The sequence below is a fragment of the Budorcas taxicolor genome, chromosome 1 (genome assembly GCF_023091745.1).
Source record: "Budorcas taxicolor isolate Tak-1 chromosome 1, Takin1.1, whole genome shotgun sequence".
NCBI lineage: Eukaryota > Metazoa > Chordata > Mammalia > Artiodactyla > Bovidae > Budorcas > Budorcas taxicolor.
In genome coordinates, this window is record NC_068910.1 from 137,377,499 (window position 1) to 137,404,516 (window position 27,018).

At 41.8% G+C, this 27,018-nt stretch overlaps 1 protein-coding gene across 1 annotated transcript; it reads left to right on the top strand.

Annotated features, from left to right (window-relative positions):
• The first annotated feature begins 1,505 nt into the window (after window positions 1-1,505).
• LSG1 (large 60S subunit nuclear export GTPase 1) lies at window positions 1,506-27,018 on the top strand. Its single transcript, XM_052639908.1, has 14 exons — window positions 1,506-1,641; window positions 3,116-3,242; window positions 7,296-7,416; window positions 7,597-7,683; window positions 8,175-8,261; window positions 12,217-12,277; window positions 13,325-13,501; window positions 18,857-19,252; window positions 19,698-19,799; window positions 19,944-20,096; window positions 20,533-20,647; window positions 22,829-22,908; window positions 24,889-25,062; window positions 26,594-27,018. The coding sequence occupies exons 1-14, from the start codon at window positions 1,543-1,545 to the stop codon at window positions 26,771-26,773; spliced, it is 1,959 nt and encodes a 652-aa protein (XP_052495868.1). The 5' UTR covers window positions 1,506-1,542; the 3' UTR covers window positions 26,774-27,018.

Here is a 27,018-nt window from a genome sequence, read left to right on the forward strand (position 1 = left end):
GAAGGACCCAGTGCCGCCAGACCCTAGACCTTATCAGTCAGAATCAGCACGTTAGTAAGATTCCTAGAGGGTTCACATGCACATCAAATTTGGGGAAGAACTAGGTTCTAAAATACACAATAACAAAAACTCCAATACAGTATACTAACACATATATATGGAATTTAGAAAGATGGCAATGACGACCCTGTATGCAGGACAGCAAAGGAGACACAGATGTGTATAACGGACTTCTGGACTCAGAGCGAGAGGGAGAGGGAGAGGGTGGGATGATTTGGGAGAATGGCATTGTAACAGGTATACTATCATTTAAGAATCGAATCGCCAGTCTATGTCCGACGCAGGACACAGCATGCTTGGGGCTGGTGCACGGTGATGACCCAGAGAGATGTTATGGGGAGGGAGGTGGGAGGGGGGTTCAACTTTGGGAACGCATGTACACCCGTGGTGGATTCATGTCAATGTATGGCAAAACCAATACAGTATTGTAAAGTAAAATAAAGTAAAAATTAAAATTAAAAATAAATAAATAAATAAAATACACAATAACAACCGTCATTCTCCCCTCTTATCCGCCCCAGGAACGGATAAAATATTGAGGAGACTTGGGTTTGATGCCTGACCAAATATATTTCAGCTATGATTTGGGCACGCTGCTTGCTCTCAAAGCATCACAACAATGAGGTGTTCTCCTGATTAATGAGAATAGAGTTAAAACCCCCAACACCCTCATAACTCTAATCCAACTTCTCTAAAGATAAAGTGAGGAGCAAAAGGCCACAAAGAGTGGAGCGGGGTCACTGCTTTCACTTTATTTTAATTTATCGGAAAATTTAAATACAATTCTAGCTAGGAGTTTTAAATGCTTTTTAGAAAGCTATTTAGAAAAATAACCAAAAACGTTTAAGTCAGATTCCTTTGGCTTTCCTTGCAACCTTGTCAAGCTCTTTCCATTCCAAACTGCCATCCACGCAGGAACTCTTCTCACCAATTCACAGCTTAGGAAGACCAAGTAAACACAAAGCTGTTTAGTTGCCAGGCGTGACCGCGATGAAGCCACACCTTAAAACACTAGGCCGAAAATTAGCGCCAGGAAGCAACGCCACCTAGCGCTGCAGGAACACCCTTCACGCAGGTCTCCACCTCCTCCTGACGAAATTAACCGGAGGCGTGGCTGCTACCGCAAATATGCCCGGCCACTTTTTCCCGAGTCTCCTAGTTGTACCCCGAACACTAAAAATCGACGCACAAATTTAGAAGGTACCATTCGTTTAATCTACTCGCCTTATCCAACTTTGAGATATTCTTAGGAATATATATTGAAAATTAAGCTCTGAAACCACCTTTTACATTTACTTTCTATCGTAGTGGCAAATGTGAGATATATAAGTGGCGATTTGAGGCAAATTATTGTTTCCCTGCGACTTCGGGCCTTAACCACTTGGGCTCGCCTACACGTCACTTCCGGAGATCGCGCTCCTGAATACCCAGAAAGCTGGTGTGACTCTTGCTTGCCGCTTTTCGTTCGTCTTCTGGAGAAGCATGGGTCGGAGGAGAGCGCCAGAGGGTGGAACCCTTGGCCGGGCTCTTATCCGCCAGCAAGTTCAACGGAGCCGTAGCCACCGCCACACTGACTCCTGGGTAAAAACCTTGTCTTTCTGCCTAGTTGTGAGTCTGAACGCTGCGAAATTTACGGTCAGAGTTCTCAGGAAAATATTCCAAAGGAAATGATACCAAAGTAGGGTTTCTAGGGATGAATACAGTTGCCCCCCGGTAACGGCGGGGATCCGTTCTAGGCGACCCCCCCAGACCCTCTTGGATACTGAAATGCGCAAATGCTCAAGACCGTTAGAATCGACCAGGCGGATAAACAGGCCCTCCTAGCAAGACACGGCCCAGAGGTGGAGGCTAATGTGATGAGGTCGGAGTGAGATCTTGAAAACCAGGGCAAAAGTTTGATATTTATCCTGTAGGCCGTGGAAGCATTTGGAAGTTTCTGCACAGGAATGACGCAAAAACGACTTCTTCTTGTATTCATTTTTCTAAAGAATTGATCCTCCAAGAGCAGCTGGTTGGTAGCAAAAGTACAAAATAACTGAGATTCGTGCTTCACTTTTTTTTATTCCCTAGTGGTGTTACTCAGAACTGGACAGCATTTCTCCAAAGTTTGGCGGGCCTAGTAGCTTCCTGGGCCTGGAAGCGGTCATAGTTTTAGGATCCTTGAAGAGCGGATGAAGTGGTTTGATTGATTTGTAATTGTCATTTTGACATTTATTCCTCGAAGTGTTTGAGAATTCACGAAGTTCTCAGTAAAGAACTAGATTCTAATCCTTACCCTGATTTTTGCTGATTCTGTGGCCTTTGGGCAAACCACCTAGCCTTTTAACCTTCAATTTTTTTCATTTATTTGTACCTGTACAGAGCATGTAGGTTAGGATGGTGTTTATCTTATGAAACTGAGGTGTGTCTGGAATCAGATCAGTAAGTGGCAACTAGCCAAGCTCTTCACCCCACAGAATAAAACTCAAGAAAATACCACATTGTGTGTAATGTAATAAAGGTAACTTTCAGGATTCTTTTGTTTTCACTTTACTGAATGGTACACAGCATCTCACAGTATCTCACAGCATTTAAGTCACTATGTGAAGTGTATTTCTTACTGTGAGTGTCTGTCTAAAAAAGTTGACCAACAGTGGCTGCCAGAACCAGAGTATATGGTTTATGGGTTTAGATTCAAATACCTCTGCCACTTCTTAGCTTATGACTCTAGGCAGTTTATTCTATCCAGTTTAATCCTGATTGAGATACGAAGTTTATTTCAAAAGATTTTGAAAATTAAATAAGAAAGTAAACGGAAAATAATTATCACGAGGTAAGAAAGTTCTCATTTAAATGTTAACTGTTACTAGTGTTGACTAAAAGAGCTAACACCACCCTCAAGGCCATAGAATGGTTTTTTGGGAATCCCAGGGACAGGGGAGCCTGGTGGACTGCCGTCTATGGGGTCACACAGAGTCGGACACGACTGAAGTGACTTAGCAGCAGCAGCAGTGTTTATTTGGATGTGAAGAGCAGAAGAAAGCAGCTCTCTTACCCTCCTATGTTTTACTCATAGCTGCACACAAGTGAGCTCAACGATGGCTATGATTGGGGTAGACTTAATCTTCATTCCGTGACGGAACAGAGTTCCCTCGATGACTTCCTTGCCACTGCGGAACTTGCAGGAACAGAGTTTGTAGCTGGTGAGTTGTTGCTGAGTGCCTCCAGCACATTTCTGTCTTTGCTGACTAGATACAAGTAAGTCTACTGGGGGGTGTTTTGCCAGTCTTCCTAAACTCATAAGGAAGCTGTTTTTAACCCAAAGGCAGATATCTCAGGAGCAGTGCGGAAGGTTCAGTTGAATTCAACAGGGAAGTACAAAATGTGCCACAGTTTTAAAATTCAGCTCTAAAAAGCATCTGTGGTTGTCTGTCATTTCAAATTCGAGAAACTCAGTCTGTCATCAGGGAAGAGACCAGTTAACATTATGGTGAACAGGAACCAGCTTTTACCAGAAAATGTTTCCTGCTACCATTGTTAGAAGCAAAATCCTGAATTAAATTTAAGTACTTGTCACACACTGTAGTGCATTTTTCCACGCATATAATTTTATTTTAGTCACTGCTTGCCCTTTTTTGTTTTTGATTTGTTTGTGGTTTTGTGTATGTGTGTGTTTATGTGTGTTTTCTAAGCACTTAGCAAACTACCTGGCACAGAGATACCCTTACAAACTACTGTTTCTATTGCTCTTCTGTTACTATAACTGTTGTTTAGCAGATTTGTTCCAAATGCTTTTATTGAACCCCAGTTACTTTCAGGTATTGTGTGCCTACTAAAAGTATAGTATTGAGTAAGAGAAATTTTTATTTCTACAGAATTTTATCTTAGGTGCTATAAAAGAAGACTGTAGCAGAGTAATAAGAGATGGATAAAAGGTGTCCGTTTCTATCTGAAGGAAAACTGGGGCTGGTCAGGGAACTCTTTACGCAGGGTCTGAGCCTTAAAAGATGAGTTGATGTTAGCGGGACAGGTGAGATGATGCAGGAGGTTACATCATCATACATCATAATGGAGGAGCTAAGATCTGAGCAGCAGCCTGCTTTGTTCAGAAAATGGTTGGAAAAAATTTCATGGTGCTTAAAGTACATGGGTACAAGAGGCGATGAACAAACACTTAGGGAGGAAGGAAGGGCCAAGTCCAGGAATGAGGTCTTTAAAGGTGTCGGTTGTAAGCAAGTATATTTTTTGAAAGATCACCGGTGGCTTTTGAACAAGAAAGACCAGTTAGGAGACTGTTGCTTTAGTCCAGCAAGCGAATCAGGCCAGGGCTGAAAGAGTAGTAAAGAGAAGAATGGAGAAAAGAACAGAAACAAAACTGTTCGTGGTTAGACTAAACCAGACTTTGTAGAGGGGCTGGAGTAAGTGAAGAAGAGTGTCTTTTTTGCATGTTAACGAGTACTCCTAAATAGTTTCGGTATACGGGTTGGTCTTCTGAGCAATGTAAGCGTAATTAGAAGGTTGGAATGTTCAGTCCCACTCAGGAGAAGGGGGGCAGGGGGGTGCTTCCCTGGGGGCTCAGTGGTAAAGAATTCACCTGCAATGCAGGAGATGTGGGTTTGATCACTGGCTTGGGAAGATCCCCTGGAGGAGGGCATGGCAACCCACTCCAGCATTCTTGCATAGAGAATCCCATGGACAAAGGAGCCTGGACAGAGGCTGCAGTCCATGGCGTCCCAAAGAGCTGGACACAACAGAAGACGCTGAGCATGAGCGTGAGGGAAAGAGGAATTGGAGACTAAGTAAATCACTAATGACCAATGACATACCTCCATAACGAGATTTCCATAAGCCTTTCAAAAAATCCATAAAAATCCCTCCTGGAAATTAATTCCCTTTCGCTTAGTAATGGAGAATTATTTAATGATAGGATTTTCCTCAATTCTCTGAGTCTTTCAGACAGCACTTGTCTTCTGGACACAAGGGGACAGGGATTCTTAACCTGGAGACTACAAGTTTCAGCTGTCCATGAACCCCTGAGATTGCAGGCAGAATCGTATGTGTGTGTGTCGTGTGTGTGTATACATGTACATAGTGCACTTTTGAATAGGGCGATGGTCCATGGTTTCTAAACTGGTTCTCATGGATCCCTAACCTTAACAAAGGAGTGCAGAACAATGGAAAATGCTAAGTGTTCACTGGGAACTCTTCACTTTTAAAAGATGGCAAAGGCCGCACTCAGCAAATAAGCAGAAGGTATGATATTGTGACATAAAAAGAAGTACATTTATATTTGGTCTTCATTTCTGGTTCCTTAATACAAGCGTTTCTAAAACCCTGGTGATTTCTTGAGTGGTAGGGGCGAAAGGAGTGTCTTTTATTATTCATAATACGCCCCTTTCAACCTTACTAGGTTGGACTTCCCTGATACCTCAGTTGGTAAAGAATCCACCTGCAATGCAGGAGACCCTGGTTAGATTTCTGATCGGGAAGATCTTCTGGAGAAGGGTTAAGGCTACCCACTCGAGTATTCTTGGACTTCCCTTGTGGCTCAGCTGGTAAAGAATCCACCTGCAATGTGGGAGACCTGGGTTCAATCCTTAGGTTGGGAAGATCCCCTGGAGAAGGGAAAGGCTACCCACTCCAGTATTCTGGCCTGGAGAATTCCATGGGATCGCAAAGAGTTGGACACAGCTGAGCAACTTTCACTTTTCAACCTTACTAGAGTTTATGCTAATGAGGTGACCTGAGGTTGCTGTGAGAAGGATGGACAGTGCTTCTGCCTGGGAGCTGATTGCCACAGGAACCTACCCTGTGATTTGAGGGTTGGGACTTTTCGAAACTCCTCCCCGAACCCCTGGGGATAGGAGATGTCCTGGAGATTGAGTTAGTCACCGGTGCCCAACTATGTAACAGTGGCGCCCGTGTAATGAGGCCTCCATAAAAACCCATTTGCAGATTAGGCATCTGAAGTGGGGGCAGTCTCTTGATAGTGTCAGAACAGAATTGTAGGACACCCAGTTGGTGTCTGGAAAGTTGGGAAACTGGTTGTTGGCGTGAGAAAACCCACACATTTGGTGTCAGAAGTGTTGGTAGTGAAAGCAGTTCAGAGACAGGTGGCTGCATCATCCATCGTGTGCTTCCTGCTTATGGCTACTGAGATGAGAATAGGAATGGGTAGTTGACTCTCCCTAAGATTTGAGATTTGGGAGCAGCTGCAGTACGCTAAGGAATTTGATGTTCAGTCAGAGTGTGGAATGGGTATACTCTGCAGTTTCAGCCAAATAGGGAAAGAAGTGAAGCTATAAGCTGGATGGCGGACTGGGAGAAGAGGAAAGAATCAAGGGGCTAGAGGGATTTACAGAGCTTGGACCAAGCAAAGTGGAAACATTGGAAGGAGAAATTAATGTCAGAAAATGATCAGGTATGGGGTTGGAGGGGTGTGTGTTCTGACTGGTGGTTGAGGATGACATGATGAGAATGGTGACTGAATTGGCTGTTTGTACACTGGGTGACTGGACCGTTCAGTATTGGTGGTCACGTGAGGATAGTGGATTGCCGTCGTTGCCTAAAGATCAAGAGAACCATTGCTGAAGATGACCTGTTATCCTTGAATAGGACCTCCTCTTGGCATTTTGGTAAGAAGCGTAGCTGGCTCCCAAGTGCTTATCTCACTGGAGTCACCTGCCGCGGAGACTAGGTGGCTGTGTGGAGAGGTGCAGTGGAGAGGCCTGGAGCAGCTTGGAGGGATAGAGCCTAGAGCAGAGGCCTCTGGTTATACGTACACTGGGTGTTTTTTTATTCCTTTAAATTCTTGTACGGCTTAATTGTGAGTGTTTATAAATCTTCTATGTAAATTCTAGCTTTGTAGTAGCTCACCAGTTCTGACTGGAGTGCGTCTCCTTGCTGAACTTTGCTTTTCCCCTCAGTCCCTTTGGCTTAAAATTATTCTCCATGGGTAAAATGAGGAGATTGGTTGTAATGAATATTCACAATCGCTTCCCACTCCTATTGTTTCTGGTTCCAAGAAATGCATTTAGCATATGGAGTTTTATAAAAATCAGCACTTGAAAAAAGTGGTTGACCTTTTGAAACATTTAGTAAAGATCTTTTCCTTTTTTTTAGGTTAGGGGAATCTATGTAAATCAAGAAAGCTTAAATTCTGTTTTAGGTGTTCATATTTTTAATATTCTGAGTAATGAATTCATTCTCTATACTTCCTCTTAAATAGCAGTACTTTTTTTTTCCCCTATGGACAGAGAAGCTTAATATTAAATTTGTGCCTCCTGAGGCTAGAACTGGACTGCTATCTTTTGAGGAGAACCAGAGAATTAAGAAACTCCATGAAGAAAACAAACAGTTCCTGTGTATACCAAGGAGGTGAGTTGAGTAAAAATGTAGGATATTAAAAGGCATAATGAAACCACTGAATGTAAAATTCTTTATTTGGTGTTCACTTTTTTCTGCTTTCTTTTCTCAACTGCCGTTATTAAATCCAGTTATCCTATTCTATTTTGGTAACTCATGTGGGTTTTTTTTTTTTTTTAATGATTGTTTCAGACCAAAGTGGGACCAAAAAACTAGCCCAGAAGAACTCAAACAGGCAGAGAAAGATAACTTTCTAGAATGGAGACGTCAGCTTGTCCGGTGAGTGTTCACCTCCATGAAGAATTTTCTTGAAATTTTGAGTTAGGCATGTTGGTGTGCTTGCATTGCTGTTTGTATTTTTAAGGCTTTGTTCTTTTAAAGAGAAAAGGTAGATTTCATCTTAAAAGTGCAAATAGGTGTGTGTGCAAGCCACATTGCTTTGTGCATGTGTTTCCTTGCACAAAGGTTGTGAGTTCATTGCTGCATTCCTGGCCTTTTCTCCTTTTCATGTCCTTCTCCCGCCGTTTGTCACTCTGGAGTTAATCACTGCTCCCTGGAGTCTTCTTCCAACGTGATGCATAAACCTCTAGGACTTAAAAACTTAAGTAGAAAATTTAAATTATATAAAGTCAACAGAAAGGATATAAAAATCATTTGACAATTAATATTTGTGTGCTTATTTTTTAATGCAATGAATTTGAGTATTTATATTACTTGAAACCTAACTATCAAAATCTAGCAGAAATATAAACTTCTCATTCTAAAACCAGGTTGGAAGAGGAACAAAACCTGATATTGACACCATTTGAAAGAAATTTGGACTTTTGGCGCCAACTCTGGAGGGTGATTGAGAGAAGGTAGATTACCATTTTCTTCGGGTGTAAGGAGGATGTGGTGGTGGTGGTACATTAGATTTGCATGTTATGTATGTTTGTGAGCCCAGGGAGGGGTTAAGGAAACAGGATCAAGCTATACAAAGGGCTACTGAGAATTATTATGAAAATTGGAACTGTGATACTACATTTCTTTTAAAATATAAGGGGGGGTTTGTTATTAATAAACACATTGATAAACTTAAAATAATGGTTATTGTTTTCTGTAAGATGAGTTGTGAAGCACCTATAGTTATTTCAGCAAATGTATACAAATTCATACTAGTAACATGGAAAATATAGGTGTGAAAAAGGATTGGTGTCTGCTTGCAGAGAGCAAATGTGATTTGGGGAGAGGTCAAACACCAGGGACACACAGATAGATGAAATGCAATCCTTGCACTAAGTTGACGAAATACTAGTAAAATACAAGGTGGAGTGTGAGTCCGGCTGTGTTACAGATGGAAGGATCACGGGCCAAGTCAGAGCAGAAGGAACAGTTAGTAGTATTGGGGGAATTTAGGAGTGATTTGTTTCAGCTGGGATTTGAAAAGAAGAGAATGACTTTGATAAGTTGAGAATGGGAGATTTTCGATCATTGCCATGTCCTGATTGTTAGAAACTGATGAATCAACTTTCTTCAATCTCATTCTTCGTTATTGCTAAAGGGTTTTTATTTTTGTCAAAAGAGTGTATGAATTATTTACAAGGACCCCTTAAATTAACCTTATATTTGAAATGATGCTTTTAACAATAAGCCTTCAGGGGGCAGGGGTGTGTGTGTTTAATCTATAAAATACACTCAGTAAGAATGTTAGGAAACAGGATGCTTTCACTGGGATTCTTGGGAAAGAATATTAGCACATTTAGCATTATTACCAAGAAAAAGGACTTGTATTAAATTTGTAAAAGTCACTTACATTTCTTTTTAGGGTGATGAAAATGCTCTGAAATTAGTGGTGATAGTTATACAACTTTGTGGCTTATTAAAAACCACTAAATTGTATACTTTTAAAAGGATGAATTTTATGATAACATGAATTATCTCTTTTTCTTTAAAGTCACTTGCATGCCTCCAACCCGTCTTGCTCCCTTGGGTAGAGAGGGTCATTGGGCTGGGATGTGAGGAGGTGAGAATATTATGGCAAATCTCTAAGCCTGAAGGAAGGGGAAGGTTGCTGCTAATTGCCAGGCTCCATGCAGACCTCTTAGATTGACCTAGGTTTGAATGGGGCTTAGGAAGACCCATTATGGTTCTTTTGGGGACTGGCGTGGACTGATCTCTCCTTCATGCAGTTAGGATGTATATTGCTGAAAATGCCCTTATTTCCAAAGAGAATTGGTAACAATGTGGAATATTGAAACTTCTACCTTGAAGGAATGCCCCTATCTGCACACTCTTAGTTTATTTTTTAATTCTAGATTTTCTCCTATTTTGTCTGTCTTTTTCCACATTTCTTTTTTTCCCTATTTATTCTGGTTTCTGACTTTTGTGTAAGAGGCTCTCCACAGGTATCAAGTGATGTTTGCCATCTGTTCGTATTTAAGAAAACAAAGTGTTACAAAGCTGATTGACAGGACTTCTGTTTGGGTGATTTTGCCACCAGGTGAACTTCTCTGTATGGTGACTGAGCAGAGATCAGTTTTATTTTGTTGGGATACCCTAAGATGTTAGTATCTGTGGGTGTTTTCCCTAGGATCAGTCAGTTTCTTAAAGAGAAGCATGATCGTCTGCCAGGAACGGGGTAAAGGTGATAATATACTACACGGTGGCTGGGCCTTTCCACCATTTGGGCTATATGTAGACTTATGTTAATCCTCTTCTCTTCAGTGTGGCATCTCTTTCCCACCTTCTCCTATGCTTGAGGTCTTAGCTCTGGAGCCTCTCAGGTTCGTCTTCTCCACAATAAAGCCTGGCTTCTGCCATTGGGATAGGGGGCTGAGGGGCTGTGGGGTGAGGTGTGGCTGCCTGGCTGAATGGAACAAGGGAATGGACCTAATCACTCCCTGTTCAGAGTGGTTTTAGCCCCACACCTTGCCCTTGTCTCAAAAGCTGCATCTGATGCTTCTGATCCTGAGCTTTCTTGGAACTCTGGAGTGTGAACAGGCCTGCTTCTCATTGACTAACTTTCTGAGTTGCTCTTTTTGTCCTAATGAGTTCCAGCCTTTACTTTCATTTTTGTAGGTTTTAAGAGGGAACAAAGGTAACCATATGAATTCTTCCGTGTTTAACAGGAAGGCCCTTATTTTTTATGCCCCTAAATAAGCTGTTTATTTCCCCAGACTAAGCCTGGACCTGTTGAAACTTGTAGCTTCAACTGGATTACAGCATCACTTGTTCTGTAGCTTCAACTGGATTACAGCATCACTTGTTCTGTTGCTGTATCACATGGAAGTGGATCTGAATTACATAAAAATACCAATAAAGTGGCTCCTGCCATGTCTCTTTAACAGGAAACATTTATTGATATGTTCTGTAAAACAGCAGATGTCTCCTGTTTGGTAACAGGCTAGCTATGTCATCTGCCTCTTTAAGTTCAAGAATAGTTATCAGAAAGGATTTGGTGTATGACATTTCATTGAAATGCAGGAAACTGCTGAGGCACGGAGGGAAGCAGAATGCTGCTTCCAGTCAGACAGGGCGTTTCCATTGCGTTGCATCAGCCCTTCCCAGCACATAACCGGCACTTTGCCCTGCATCTTAATTCAGTACACGAAGCAAGCCATCTTACACTTTGTCTTCTTACTGGTGTGTCTAAGCTGGTTATTCTTTCTGCCTGTTTGGGAGGTAGCCATAATGTTTATGGACTTTGGTTCATTAGACTTTGTCTGTTTTTTGCAGTCATTTTTGCATTTACTGTTAAATCCTTACAGTTGGAAAGCAGTGGATATTACCTTAAAGGAAATACTAGGACCCACTTAACTAGAGAACTTTTTGAGCATCTTGTCGGAAATTAGCAAGGCTATGAGTTCCTTTACTCACAAGATTATGCTGGAAATTTATTCTGAAGGAAAATGCAAACCCAGATTTGTCAAAAGCTCTGCCCTGATTGGTAGCCTTGATTTAACACATTTCCTTGGTGTTCAGCATAGTTTCATAGGAGTTACTTGAGGAAGAGCGAACCAGACATGGATTGGGATGACTACTAGAAGGTACTGGCACATGGCAGCTTGTTCCCTCCCAGCGGTGGTCACAGTGTCCTAGCCGCAGAGGCTGAGGGCAGGGAGGATCCTACCGGAGAAGTGCAGTATTTATTCATACAGTGCTGGCCTGCTGGTCCCCGCTACCTTTGTGAGGAATTTGAGGGACTTGCTGTCTGTGCAGAAAGTTTTTACATTGCTCCATCATCTTCTGTGTGATGAAGGGGGTTGGATTCATCATTTCCTGCTTCACTGTGGCAACTTAAGTTGATACTTCGCTGTTTTGAATTTTTGGATTTAAGCACATTCTTGAAACTGGTGGGTGATGATTTGCTAGACGTCAGAAGGGTTTCAGTGAGGTTTATAGTGGCAGCTGTGATCAGGTGATGTATTAGGGCTTTTTGAGGCCTTGCTTAACACAAGTGTAGACTGGGTGCTGAGTATACAGTAGACCTCACCTTGGGTTGAAGTCTTTGGAATAACTCTAATGTTTCCAGGAGAGATGACTAGAAGGTATAGTTTAAAATTATAGCATTTTGAGAGCAGGAAAATGTTACTATTACAGCATGATCTCTGGTCCAGAGTGCTTGAGTTCCCCTTCAAGCTCCATCACTTAGTACCTTGTGACTTTGAATGGACCACTTAGCTGTTCCAAGCTTGTTTCTTCACATATAAACTGGGGATAATTGTGCCCATTGAAAGTTAACTATATCGGTGCCTAACATATGGAGAATGTTTGCTCTCAATACTGTTTCCTTTCACTTCACAGTGATTGGCGTGTCTCACATTTGTTTTTCAGTGATATCGTGGTCCAGATAGTAGATGCTCGAAATCCGCTCCTGTTTAGGTGTGAGGATTTGGTAAGTAAAACGTGACAAGATTCAAACTTAAGAGGCCTTGGAGCAGCAGTGGGAGGACAGTGTCACTGGCAGCAGCACCTCTGGGCCAGCCTTTGCACCCTGTCAGGTCCCCCACTCCTTCCAAGGCCAGGAGCTTGCATAGTGGTACCCTTTAGACAGATGTTTTCTTCAGACAATTGTTTCCATCTGCAGGAACACACAAACACTCGAACTTTCTAGATTTTAGTTTAGAAGCCACTTTGGTCAGAGGATTTGCCAATGTTTCTCATTTTTGAAGAGACAGTAAATGAAGTAGCATTTTGCTGATTTTGGCATATGCCTAGTCCCTTCATCCCACTAAGCTTTCTCTTCTCACACCATAGTTACTACCTTCTGTGGTATTCAACAAATGATCTAAGTTTGTAAAATACTGCAGGGGTCATCATTAAGGTGTGAGGATCACTAGAAATGAGGCGATACAGGCTTTGAATTAATAAGACTGAACACACGTGAAGTATTCCTGCTTCCGTTTGAGGACCATAGTAGAACCATTATTTTAAAATTTACTGGTGAATAGCAAAATTCAAAATAGGGAAACTCTTACTAATTCAGCTTTCAATATTTTTGGGGTATTTCCTAATGGAAAGCTATGTTTGGGAGTTAATTTAATCACTGAGTCTTATTTTCCTTTTAGACTTCAAAAATATTTTTTGTAATAAATGGTAAGATTATTATTGGCTGTCATCATTTGGCTTGAAAATAGTTCTTGCTGACTGACAAATCAGCAGTTCTTTATTTTTGCTTAAAAGAAACTGTATAAAGAAATGAGAAACCCTTTAGTTTCTTATCTGAAAAGTTTGTAAGTATATGTGACCTAACTTCTTTTCAAAGCCTGCTGAAAGGATCCATAGAATGTACCATGATTAAAAATCTTTTATATTAGGACTGTTTTAAAACTGGGACAGTAAGACCTTTTAGTAATAGCTACTGGGGGAAGGGGGTCTTCAGTATAATTAGCCAAATTTTTCCCCATTTGGAGAAATATCTGAGTATCTTTGTCTTGCCCAGGAATGTTATGTGAAAACCATTGATGACAACAAGGAGAATGTTATTCTAATAAATAAGGCAGACTTGTTGACTGCCGAGCAGCGGAGTGCCTGGGCTGAATTCTTCGAAAAAGAAAATGTGAAGGTCATTTTCTGGTCAGCTTTGGCTGAAGCCATTCAACTGATGGGTAACTCTAAGGTAACTGGGGACTTCTTCAGGTTGGGCTTCAGGGAGGAAGATTTTGGTTTATTAAGTGCGCTTTGTTTATTTTTTCTTATTGTTGATTTGTGGGGCTTTATTTATATAGGGTAGTCGGACACGACTGAGCGACTTCACTTTCACTTTCCCTTTCCTGCATTGGAGAAGGAAATGGCAACCCACTCCAGTGTTCTTGCCTGGAGAATCCCAGGGATGGAGAGGCCTGGTGGGCTGCCGTCTATGGGGTTGCACAGAGTCGGACACGACTGAAGCGACTTAGCAGCAGCAGTAGGGTAGTATGATGACTTACAGACAAGTGAGTTGCAAAGTTGCTTTCTCTGAAGACACATAATTTTTTTAAATGCTAGGCAGAAAGTTGTATAGGACGTTTCCTAATGACTTTACAGTTGCTTTTACGAGAAGTCAAAACCAAAATTCAGATACAACTGAATGTAATAACTTCTCTGGACTCAACTAGAATCTCTTTTGACTTTGTTTTGAAAACAAAGAAATGAGGTAATACTAAATTAAGAAACACCATGTGTTTTAACCCAGTTTTGATAGAAACAGTTTAAGAGTTATTTTCTAATAAAAATTCATGATAACCAGCTATGGAAAGAACTTAGCAATAGCATCTTAGAGCTGAAAGAGACTTAAAGTCATAGCTTTTCCTGTCCACCTCCTTTTGTCTCACCTCTGTTTATCAGCCATTGCCGACTAGTTGGTGGTCTGAGCTGGGTGCTCTGAATACAACCCCTTCTTGTTGGTGAGCTCACAAGTTAGTGAGCTCTATCTCTGTGAAGGACTTCTTCCTCTACCCCCCTGGCAGACAGTCACATACTCTCTGGGGCCATACATACCAGATGTCTCGTTCTTTTTCTCTCCAGGGTGAAAGTTCTTCATTCAGTCCAGTGAGGCTCAGCGCTCCTAACTTTGATCTAAGGCCTCGTACTTTCTCCCTGTGTTCTGTCTTCTGCAGAAGATACATTTCTCTGCTCTGCTGCTCCTTACAGACCTGTCCTGCAGTGCGCTCCTCACCCTAGGGCCTCTCTGCCTGAGTCAGGAGAGCACCTAAAATGGGTGGCCACTGATCCAGTATGGTCTTTCAGGTGTGGTTTGCCCAGGACATGTGTTCTTATTTCTTGTGGTCAGGATACTCCCAGGAATTCAGAGTTCTTGTTAATTCACCTCCTTTGAAAGGAGCTTATGCTTTTGGCTCATTAAACCTATGTACAACCATATCCCTCAAATATTGGATTGGCCAAAAAGTTTGTTCTGATTGTCCTGTACTACCTTAAGGGAAAAACCCATATGAACTTTTTGGCCAACTCAGTATTTAAAAGAGAAGATTTTACCAAGCAGAGCTCATCTATCTTTACATGTGGGGAAAGTTGCTCACTTTATTTTTAGCTCAGCTTAGGACATGTTCCTCTTAAATATTAGTGGTTTGCAGACAAGGTAGAATTTATTTCGGATGTGTCATTTGCTTTTCTCTTCTTCCAGCGTTGAATCATCTGCAGATTTTGTGTTGGCCCCTCTGTGTATTCTTAATGTTCATTGATAACGCTGTTGAGTAGTCTGGGGCCAAGGACAGAGTTCGGCGACCTTTTGTGGACTTAATAAGCACAGGTGTACCAAGCATTTAAGATGTATTTGAAAGGCTATAAAAGTAGTTATTGTGCTATTACTGTTGTTAATAAAAGCTAATCCACAGAAAACCTGTTCTTAGCAGGCGCTGCTATTCTGAATGCTTGCTGTGTTTTATTTCATCTTCTCCAGAAAGAGTGTAACTGCTTGTAATCCTTGGGCAGTGTGGCTTCATAGTCTGTCCTCTTCACCATGGCTTCTCTTGTTTCAAATCCTTCCTGGAAGTTAGTGTCTAGTTGCGGTGCTGAAGAATTGTTTATCAATATATCACTCAGCCCTGATGCACCAACCCAGTGGCCCTGTTGAAAATGGGAAAAGGATCAGTTTTTACATCTGTGGTATTCCCTGAACTGACAACCAAGGAGTAGATTCCCAAGGGAAATGGGATTTGTTTGCAGGATCTGTTCTCAGGTAATCTTTGCTGCCTCCTGTTGCTGACTGTCAGCTAACTTGGGGAATTGTTTCCCTGTCAGACTGGATTACCAGTGCTTGGTTTATGGAAGATATTCTTTTTTCCTTTTTAAAAGTTGAACCGTATTTATTTGGGCTCCAAAATCACTGCAGATGGTGACTGCAGCCATGAAATTAAAAGACGCTTACTCCTTGGAAGAAAAGTTATGACCAACCTAGATAGTACATTCAAAAGCAGAGACATTACTTTGCCGACTAAGGTCCATCTAGTCAAGGCTATGGTTTTTCCTGTGGTCATGTATGGATGTGAGAGTTGGACTGTGAAGAAGGCTGAGCGCCGAAGAACTGATGCTTTTGAACTGTGGTGTCGGAGAAGACTCTTGACAGTCCCTTGGACTGCAAGGAGATCCAACCAGTCCATTCTGAAGGAGATCAACCCTGGGATTTCTTTGGAAGGAATGATGCTAAAGCTGAAGCTCCAGTACTTTGGCCACCTCATGTGAAGAGTTGACTCATTGGAAAAGACTGATGGTGGGAGGGATTGGGGGCGGGAGGAGAAGGGGACAACCCAGGATGGGATGGCTGGATGGCATCACTGACTCGATGGACGTGAGTCTGAGTGAACTCTGGGAGTTGGTGATGGACAGGGAGACCTGGTGTGCTGCGATTCATGGGGTCGCAAAGAGTGGGACACGACTGAGCGACTGAACTGAACTGAAGTCTTCTGAAATCTCTGTTCATGATCTTCCACGTTGTTACCAGCTGCTGTTGTGATATCGTATCTAATCACATCTGTCATTTGAATGTCAAGCATGAACTTATTAAAAATAGATATTCACTATTTTTTCACCTATTTGAAGTTTAGTTCTTTCTCCATGGTTGTTTGGAGAAGGAAATGGCAACCCACTCCAGTATTCTTGCCTGGAGAATCCCAGGGACAGAGGAGCCTGGTGGGCTGCCATCTATGGGGTCGCACAGAGTCGGACACTACTAAAGCGACTTAGCAGCAGCAGCAGCCACCATGGTTGTTTAACCATTCTTCTTTTTTTTTTTAATGGGACTTTTTTTTAAATTGAGTACTTTTGATTTCTCGGCCATTTGTTAAATTGCACTGTGTTCCCCGAAAGATGGACTTTTCCCTTCTTTCTTTCCTTTTTTTTTTTGGTGTGTGTGTAGCAGAGTTTTATTAAAGTGAAAAAGGGACAGATAAAGCTTCTGACATAGACATCAGAAGGGGGTGGAGAGTGCCTCGCTCTCTAGTCTTAGCAAGGGAGCTGTATATACCTTTTCAATTGGTCCCTTTTTTCTTTTAATTTTTGATGTAACTACCGCAAAGTCCTTTTCTTGCCTGTATCATTTTTCCTGAACCTGAACTGCTTCAAGCCTTAGTTTTCCTAGTACATACCCACGTTCAGTTCACATTCTTATGTTCTGCCTCTTTCATACTCTTAAGTGATTCGGAATAGCACACAGTGACTTCTTGACATTCATTATAGAAATTGCTTCCAACTCCAAGTTTCTTTTTGAGTCGCCTGAAATGACAGTGAAATCATGCCTCTTCTCGCTGACTGTTTCTCTTCCCTAAAATGTAGGGTACCTGTTTAACTGAGTCCATCATGCCCTCTCCTGCAGATTATTTGGAAATGACAGGTTTGCATCATTTCTAAATCTAAATCAATTCACCCTTATTGATAAGAATTAGTAATACTGTAAATTGTTGTATTTCTGCTTTAGTATCCATAAGAATTCAGAATGATTGTTAAGTTGCTAAGTCATGTCCAGTTCTTTGTGGTCTCATGGACTGCAGCATGCCAGCCTTCTGTGTCCTTTAATATCTCCCGGACTTTGCTCAAATTTATGTCCATTGAGTCGATAATGCCATCCAACCGTCTTATCCTCTGTCGTCCCCTTCTCCTGCCTTCTATCTTTCCCAGCATCAAGGTCTTTTCCACTGTGTCAGTTCTTCATATCAGGTGGCCAAGGCGAGTTTCAGCTTCAGCATCAGTCCTTCCAATGAATATTTAGGACTGATTTCCTTGAGGATTGACTGGTTTGATCTTGCCGTCCAGGGGACTCTCAAGAGTCTTCTCCAGCACCACAATTCGAAAGCGTCAGTTCTTTGATGCTCAGCCTTCTTTATGGTTTAACTCTCACATCCATACATGACTACTGGGAAAAAAACATAGCTTTGACTGTACAGACTTTTGTCGGCAAAGTAATGTCTCTGCTTTTTAATATGCTGTCTAGGTTGGTCATAGCTTTTGTCTCAAGGAGCAGGTATCTTTGAATTTTATGGCTGCAGTCACCGTCCACAGTTACTTTGGAACCCAGGAAAATAAAGTCTGTCGCTGTTTACATTTTTCCCTATCTATTTGCCATGAAGTGATGGGATCAGATCACATGATCTTAGTTTTTGAATGTTGAGTTTTAAGCCAGTTTTTTCACTCTTCTCTTTTACCCTCATCAAGAAGCTCTTCAGTTCCTCTTCACTTTCTGTGATTGAAGTGGTATCATGTGCATATTTGAGGTTGTTACTTCTCTTGGCAATCTTGATTCCAACTTGTAATTCATCCAGAAGGAGTAGTATACCCATGAATTGTAAATGATTTTTACCATTCTCTTTCCAAAAAAGAAAAAAATCATTGTTCGGTGAATAATTTCCATGCACAGTGTTGTTTTGTTGCTGTCATATTTCACACACAGGGACCTGTGCTCCATGGTGCTCTGATTTATTAAAGGCAGTTATAAAAGAATAGTTTCCTTAACTATGAGAATCACTGTCTTTGAAAATGCAAATATATATTAATTATAAATTATACCCTTCTTGCTTTGTGCAGAGAAGAGAATGTTAACTGTTTTACTGTTAATGAGAATGTTTTTATTTTATTCTACAGCCCATTGCAAAAGTACTGCCAAGGAATTCGGCTTGACACAGACTTTTCTAAATTCTTACTCTTTTTTTAATAGATAAAAGAGTTATCTATTAGACAAGATCAAGGTGTTCAGGGTAGTATGGCCTTAGACAAGAGTTATCTGTTAGAAAAAGAATAGATGTTATTTGTTCAAAGTTCAAGGAATATAAAAATGTGTGATGTGAAGGTCCACCTCTAGAGGGCACCACTGTTGATAGTTCAGTTATAGTCTCATGTTATCTCATCTCCATCTATCACCTTTTCTCTTCTTCGTGTTTTTTGTCCTCTGTTCATCTTAGATAACCAACTCTGAGTGTTTTCACCAGAGTGAAAAGTGCAGTTGTTACACACTTCTGAACTTATGTGGTTTCTGTTATTTCATCAGGAAGAAGTAAACGGAGACCCTGGAGAAGCTATCACAGCCGAGTTTGAAAACTCCAGTTGTGACGAAGCTGAAATTCTACACAAAGAGACTGAACATCTTTCACTTGGTGAAGTTGCCAGTAGTGAAGAAGATGAGAGTGAGTATGAGGACTGTCAGGAGGAGGAGGAGGACTGGCAGACGTGTTTGGAAGACAGCAGCGGCCCTGATGAGGAAGCCTGTGGCCAGGACTGCAAGGAGGGCCATACTGTGGATTCTGAGGCTCACGGAAGGAACGCCTCACAAAAGAGGCAAATACACAATTTTAGTCACTTGGTATCAAAGCAGGAATTGCTCAAGGTCTTTAAGCAGCTGCACTCTGGAAAGAAGGTGAAGGACGGACAGCTTACTGTTGGGCTGGTAAGATGAGATATGTCATAAAACTGATTCATGGGGGTCTGTATTCCCATGCACAGGAACCCCAGAGACCAGTCAGGCCCTGGTGTCACAGGGAACACTGAAGACTTCTTGTTGCCCATGGGCGTCGTGGGAGCAGGCCATGTGTGACAGGCAAAGCCCAACTCAAAGAATGAACTTTCTCAAGGCTTAAACTGGTTACACCCCTGTTCGTCTTAGTTACCTTCTGCAGTCTCCCAGTTAATCCCTCCATGTTTCGTGACTTACAAGAGATACCAGAATGCAAACTTTTAAGGTTGTCTTCTGCGCTCCGGTCCAGTGTTCTTTCCTTTAGATAGGGTAGGCTTTTGGCATCCTGTGATGCAGGCTTTTTAGATAGGGTAGGCTTTTGGCATCCTGTGATGATTGCCAACCTTAACTATAGACATTCCGTCTGACTTCCTTCTAGGTGGGCTATCCAAACGTTGGTAAGAGTTCAACAATCAACACCATCCTGGGCAACAAGAAGGTGTCTGTGTCTGCTACGCCTGGTCACACCAAGCATTTTCAGGTATTTCCACAGCATCAGCCTCGCATTTACTCCTCAGACAGTTCCTCCCTCTGAGTGTTTTCTGAAGTTCTTTGCCACTCGTGTGCTGCTCTTCTTCCCTTCCTGTGCCGTGGGCCCAGCCTAACGCCCTTACTTGTCCTTCAGACTCTCTATGTAGAACCTGGCCTCTGCTTGTGTGACTGCCCAGGCCTGGTGATGCCGTCCTTTGTCTCTACCAAAGCCGAGATGATTTGCAGTGGAATCCTCCCGATTGACCAGATGAGAGATCATGTCCCACCTGTATCACTAATATCCTTGGTGCTATGCCAAAATTGTGGTGGTTCTGTGTATATGGGAGCTTCAAAAAAATCTGGGTAATTAAACAGGGGAGGAAAAAATAATCCCTCCTTACATAATTGTAAGGATTAGAAACAAAGATTGTGTGATTTATCTCTGAATTAGGATTTTCTCACAAATCTGTAGTGTATGTAGGTAAAAATTTGTCATCTTGAAGTCTGTTTCAGAGATAATATTTTTGAAGGGTACATTTGGAGGTAATCATTGGTGCATAAGGCTTTTTTTAAAAGAGGGACTGAAAGTCTTTTAAAATTAAGAATAATCATACTACTTTGGAGAGGTGGAAAATTTTTTGTCCCCATGGTACTGAAATACAGTGTTCTTAGAAGATGCCATGGGGAGGAGGAGGAGGGTCAGTTCAGAGAAGGAGATTCCTTGACAAGCTTATGTTTGCCAGAATATTCCAAGACATGTTTTAGAAGCTACATACGGCATTGACATCATAAAGCCTAGAGAGGATGAAGATCCCCAGCGACCTCCAACATCAGAAGAACTGCTGACGGCTTATGGATGTGAGTGGTGATTTATTTTAAAATGTGAACAAAAAATAACAATATAATTACTGACAGAAACAAATTCAGAATTTTCCCTTAGCATTTGTCGTCTTTCAGTGTTGATATTTTTGTGATCCTTTTGGTCTTTCCTGCAGAATAGCCTCCAGGTAGCTGACTTGGTAGTGGTTTTGGGGTCCAGCAGTAAAGGAGGGGGAGCCGGCTGCTGCCTGAGTGGTATTTTACTTCATGTTAGGTGCTTTTTAGAGTTAGAGAAGGAGGTGTGCTATGTTCCTTGCCTCTTCCCAGGTTTTCATCGTAGAAATCAGTGCCTGGGACACGTGTCTTCCCAGGCCTTTGTGATCTCAGGCTTTTTCCTGTAGGAGGCCTTGGACCCAAGTGTAGACGTAGGGATTCTGATCTGAGGCTCTGTTGGCTTTTCTTCATGGGAGTTCCATGTAGGAACTTTCCAGGTGGTGGTGGTGGTGGTAAAGAACCTGCCTGCCAGTGCAAGAGACATGAGAGACGAGGATTCAGCCCCTGGGTTGGGAAGATCCACTGGAGGAGGGCATGGCAACCCACTCCAGTATTCTTGCCTAGAGAATCCCATGGGCAGAGGAGCCCAGCAGGTTGTAGTCCATAGGGTTGCACAGTCAGACATGACTGAAGCAACTTAGCGTACACACACATGAGAATTATCTTTGTCATTTCTCCAATTGACTGTGATTTACTTATCTTAAACACAAACTTTAATCTGGAGAGACCTGTATCTACCTTAAGAAATATCAGTGTTAAAAAATTTCCATGTATATGTATCTTGCCTTTCAAGAAATTGCCCTCAGCTAGGAAAGAGTTCAGGTTATTTGAGTGCTTACTGGCAGAGAAAGGTGATTTGATATAAACTACAGTTAAATCAGACGTTGAATTTTTGCCTTAGTTGAGATATTTTAAAGAGGATGGATATTAAGCACTTGTGGTAAGACTAGTATAGTCACAAAATCATAGGACAAGAAGGGGTCTTAAAGATGCCCCCATCCCCCATCTCCCTTTCCTTACAACAAGTAATCTGAGCTCCGAGCATGAAATGACTTGCCCAAGGTGGTGTCTGGTCCGTGGCATAGCCTCAGTGAGAACCTAGGTTTCTTTCCTAATCCATCTCTCCCTTGTGCTGGCCTGAAAGACTGGGAAAAGTAGACTTTGCTTCAGACTTTCCATCTGGTTTGATATCCAGAGAAAACTGAAAATAATATGAGGCTTTTCAAATTTTTCATCTAATTCTCTCTGGTAAATCAAAAAGTGAGGACAAAGCCAGTTTGTAAAAACACATGCCTAAACGTTCTTAAAATACTAGTACAGTTCATCATCTGTCTGTGTATTTGTCAACCATTTATCTTCTAAGAATCACTTTTTTCTCTGCATCATTTGTGCGTTAATGATTTGTAGCAGTTCTTTGCCACCTATGTTTCAGATGTGTTTCCTGATGTATATTTTCTTCAGCTTTCTAGAAGTCAGTTTTGTTCGGTTTTTAATTTTGTTGGGTTTGGTGTTTTACTTGGGAAAAGCTGTTTTCCTATAATTTTTTTTTTTTTAATTTTTAGATTTTCATCCTCCTCCCAAAGGTATTTTTGTGTATATTTATAACTACTTTCTTCTAAACTAAAGGACCCAACATAGGGCTAGTACGAGGAGCTGGGTTTTGAACCTGTCAGCTAAAGCCTGTGTTATTATCAGCTGTGCTCTGTGGCTCCCTCCTAATTGGATTAGTATTAAAGGGATCTTTGTTGTATGTTTGGAAAACTGAAAAAAGTGTAGGTATATCATTAAATAAGAAAACTTGATCTGTTGCTTTTGGTTTTGCTAATAATGACAACATAGCATTCTACAAGCAGCCTCCTTGAATCAGTGTTTAAAATCAAAGAGATCAAAGAAATAACTAGAGTAGAGAGAGACTGAACGTGTCTATCACAACATGTTGCTAGGTGTTTGTCAAAAGATCAAATGTACCGGTATAGTCGGTCCTGGATTATCAGATATATTTGTAATGCTAACCAAAATATTTCCTATGTTGTTGAATTGATTTTTTTTTAAGGTAGCAAAACAATGCAGTGTAATAACAGAAAAGGCTAGATTTCCGTTAACTTTAAGTTTCTTTGTTACAGTGCCTTCTAACTGAGGCTTTACGGAATTCATTTCTCCTCATAGGTATGCGAGGATTCATGACAGCACATGGACAGCCAGACCAGCCTCGATCTGCACGCTACGTCCTGAAGGATTATGTCAGTGTAAGTGAGCCCTGCCTCTTGTTCCTCTCGAATAAGTAAGGAGGTCTTTTTCCATTACATGTGTTTAGGGTGATGGCAACCAGCTGGGTTATAAAGGAGATATTTTCTTTTTGATACTGTTTTATAACTGGAATTATACTCTTGACCCAGGGGAGCCAGCGTCATATAAAACGTAGAAAGGACTGACATGATACGAGATAGATGAACATCCCTGAATATCTGTTATCAGTAAAGGTGATAAAGTATGTAAGCCTGTGAGCTATTATTTCCCTGTTACAGTGAAGACATGGTAAGTTTTGGGTTTTTCTCATCGGCAAAATAGGAGTTCATAGTACCTATCTCATGAGATTATTGTGGGAAATAAATGAGAATGGTGTATATGAGTTGGAGACAGACACCCCCATGTACACAAACACCACTTAGCTCAGTGCCTAGTGTAAAATTAGCCCCAGTAGTTTTTATTATTAGCAGTAGTAAGCTGCTGCTTTCCACAAAAGGTATTCTGGGAGGCTTGTAATAATTGGCTGTGAGGATGTCACTTTATTCCCTCCTCGTCTTAGTATGTCATCACTGGGGCTTTGAGGGCACAGAAATAAAAGGACAGCCGTGTACTTTTTTTTTTAGTTTAGGAAGAAAATAGTTAATAGAGCACTTGTACGGATGAATTACTTATTAATTATTCTTTGCCATTTGTTAATCTGTGAAGGATAGGGGGTGGTGATTGTTGTTCAGTCGCTCAGTCATGTCCAACTCTCTGCAACACCATGGACTGCAGCACGCCAGGTTTCCCTTCCTTCACCATCTCCTGGAGCTTGCTCAAACTCATGTCCATTGAGTCTCTGATGGTATCTAACCATCTCATCCTCTTTCACCCCCTTTCCCAGCATCAGGGTCTTTTCCAATGAGTCAGTTCTTTGCATCAAGTGACCAAAGTATTGGGGCTTCAACTCCAGCAACAGTCCTTCAATGAATATTGAGGGTTGGTTTCCTTAAGGATTGACTGATTTGATCTCCCTGCTGTTCAAGGGACTCTTCAAGAGTCTTCTCTAGCACCACAGTTTGGATCTATCAGTTCTTCAGAGCTCAGCCTTCTTTATGATCCAGCTCTCACATCCATACATGACTACTGAAAAAATGATAGCTTTGACTAGACGGACCTTTGTCGGCAAAGTGATGTCTCTGGTTTTTAATACGCTGTCTAGGTGGAGGATGGAGAAAATGAGTTTAAAAACAAGCACAGTCTTTAGAGTACACATGGGAGGAAGAGGAACCTTGGCACCCAGTGAGCAATGGCATCAGGCCCAGTGTCCCCACTAGTGCAGCCACACTGTCCATCTGCAGCCTGGCTTCTGTTGTGGAGAATACATTAAGCACAGGGCTTCCCTGGTGAGACTCGGTCAGTGAAGAGCCCACCTACAGTGCAGGAGCCTGCCTGCAGTGCAGGAGGCCGGTTCAATCCCTGGGCCAGAAGATGCCCTGGAGAAGGAAATGGCAACCCACTCCAGTGTTCCTGCCTAGGAAATCCCCTGGACAGAGGATTCTGGTGGGCTGCAGTCCCTGGGGATGCAAAGAGTTGTTCACGACTGAGTGACTAAACCCCCAACTACCGCATTAAGTTTTGGATTGGCCAAAAAGTTTGTTCAGGTTTTTATATAAGATGTTACAGAAAAACCCCCAAACAGCTTTTTGGCCAACCCAATATAATCACGTACTTGTACTGAGGAGTACATTAAACAAGATAAAGAGGGGCACAGAGTAAAAAGACTACATTCTAACTTAGGACTATGGAAGGAGTGAGGCCTCTAGAACGCTGAGGATAGTCGTCTGGGTGTTAGGACTGTCTGGTCGCAGTGACCAGAACTCATCTCGGCTATGAAAAGAACGAAAGTTCCATCAGTGTGCCCTGGCGAGAGGCCACCGCTGTGAACTTCACACAGATGCTCTGAGGATGTGCTGTTACCACATGTGTTATCTCTGCAGGGTAAACTCCTATACTGTCATCCTCCTCCTGGCAGAGATCCTGTGACCTTTCAGTACCAACACCAGCGACTCCTGCAGAAAAAAGTGAATGGTGGGGAAATAAAACTGCAGGTGGTTAGAAATAAAAAGGCATATCAGATTGAAAATGTAGTGGACAAAGCTTTTTTCCATCAGGTGAGTTTTTTTAAGTTTTTTTTTTTAACTTCCGATCCAATACACTTTATTGAATAGCTTTATTGAAACAGCTTTATTTAGTAACAGCTTTATTGAAATGTCATTCGCATATCATTGAATTCACCCTTTTAAAATATATGATTTAATAGTTTATGGTATATTCACAGAGTTGTGTTAACCATCACCACCATCTAATTTTAGAACATTTTATCACTCCAGAAGGAAACCTTGTACCCATTAGCATTCACTCCCCATTCCCCACTTCCCCTAGCCACTTCCAACCAGCCATCTACTTTCTCTATAAATAGATTGTTCTGGACATTTCATATAAATGGGATCATATACTATATGATCCTTTGTGGCTGGCTTCTTTAGCTAAACCTAATAGCTTCAGGGTTCATTCACGTATCCATACTTCTTTTGCTTTCTATTGCCAAATAATATTTCATTAAATGGAATATACCACATTTTGTTTATTCATTTATCAGTTGATGGATATTTGGGTTGTTTACACTTTTTGTATATTATAAATAACAGCTGCTGTATACATTCACATGAAGGTTTTTCTGTTTACATGAATTTCATTTCTCTTGGGTGCATACTTTGGAGTAAGATTGCTGGGTCATTGGAATTGCTGTATATTTAACCTTCTGAGTAGCTCCCAGACAGACATATTTTCCAAAGTGGCTACACCATTATACATTCCCACCAGCAATGTATGAGGGTTCTAATATCTCCACATCCTTGCCAAACTACAGAAAGGTAGAGATATTTAAGCTAGGGTTTGAGAAACAAATAAAAACGTGTCAGTGGGAAGAAGTGATGAAATTTCCAGGCAGAAGGAGTAGATGAACAGAGGCAAAAAGATATGGGAGTGTGGACTTTATCAGCACCAAACCCATGTTGCAGGTGACCCTGTGTGCTGTTGGAAGGAATATGGACTTGATTCCCAGTCTGCAAGGGCCCTTCAGAGAGGACAGGACTTAGATACAGATTAGAGAACTTTGATGGAAGTGTGGACTCCGGACTCAAGGAGTCTTGCAGTCGTCCAGTAAAAGCCAGTGAACACCTGGGTTAAAGCAGTGGGGATGGATAAGAGGGGAGGATGTACAAAGTTCTAGAGAGTGGAGTCCACAGAACTCAGTGTCTAACTGTTGTGACAGATAAGATGGAGTGTGTCATCCTGGGGGCTGAGCAGGTTTTTATACCACTGGCCAAAATAAAGAATGTCGAGTCAGCTAACTAACTGAGTTGCACAAGTAGAATTTTGATATCAAGAGAGATTTCCAGAAAATAGCTGGTATTATGAGTATTGATATAGCTGGTGTTTGAAGCCATGGGACTAAACAAAAGTTGAAGGCAGAATGAATTGAAGACAAAACTCTGAGAAACTTATTTCGAGAATGGGGAGAGAAAGAAGAGCAGTGAGAGACAGAAGTCCGCTATCCTGGAGTTCTCCACAAACAGTTCTGTGCGTATTCTCTGAAGGAGACTGCTGACACTGCCGTTAATATCTTCCCTTATTTCCTAGGAAAATGTGAGAGCTCTGACCAAAGGAGTCCAGGCTGTGATGGGCTACAAGCCTGGGAGTGGCTTGATGACAGCAGCTGCTGTGAGCTCTGAGAGGGGGGCTGGGAAGCCCTGGAAAAAACACGGCAACAGAAACAAAAAAGAGAAAAGCCGCAGACTCTATAAGCACCTGGATACGTGAACTTGGACGCAGCAGAACTGGCACCTTTGCTGTGCATCTGTGGTGCTATGGGTGGGCCCTTGTGATGCACACACAGCAGCTGGTGTTAAGACCAAGGGGCTCCTTAGAGAACCAGCTCAGACTAGCAGTTGTCTCAGGTTCCCAGGACCCTGCTCCTGTGGAAGGCCGAGTTTAAGATGAGGGAATTTATGATGTATATTTGTGTAAATATATACACAAGTGCAGAGTAATTTATAAATTGGGAA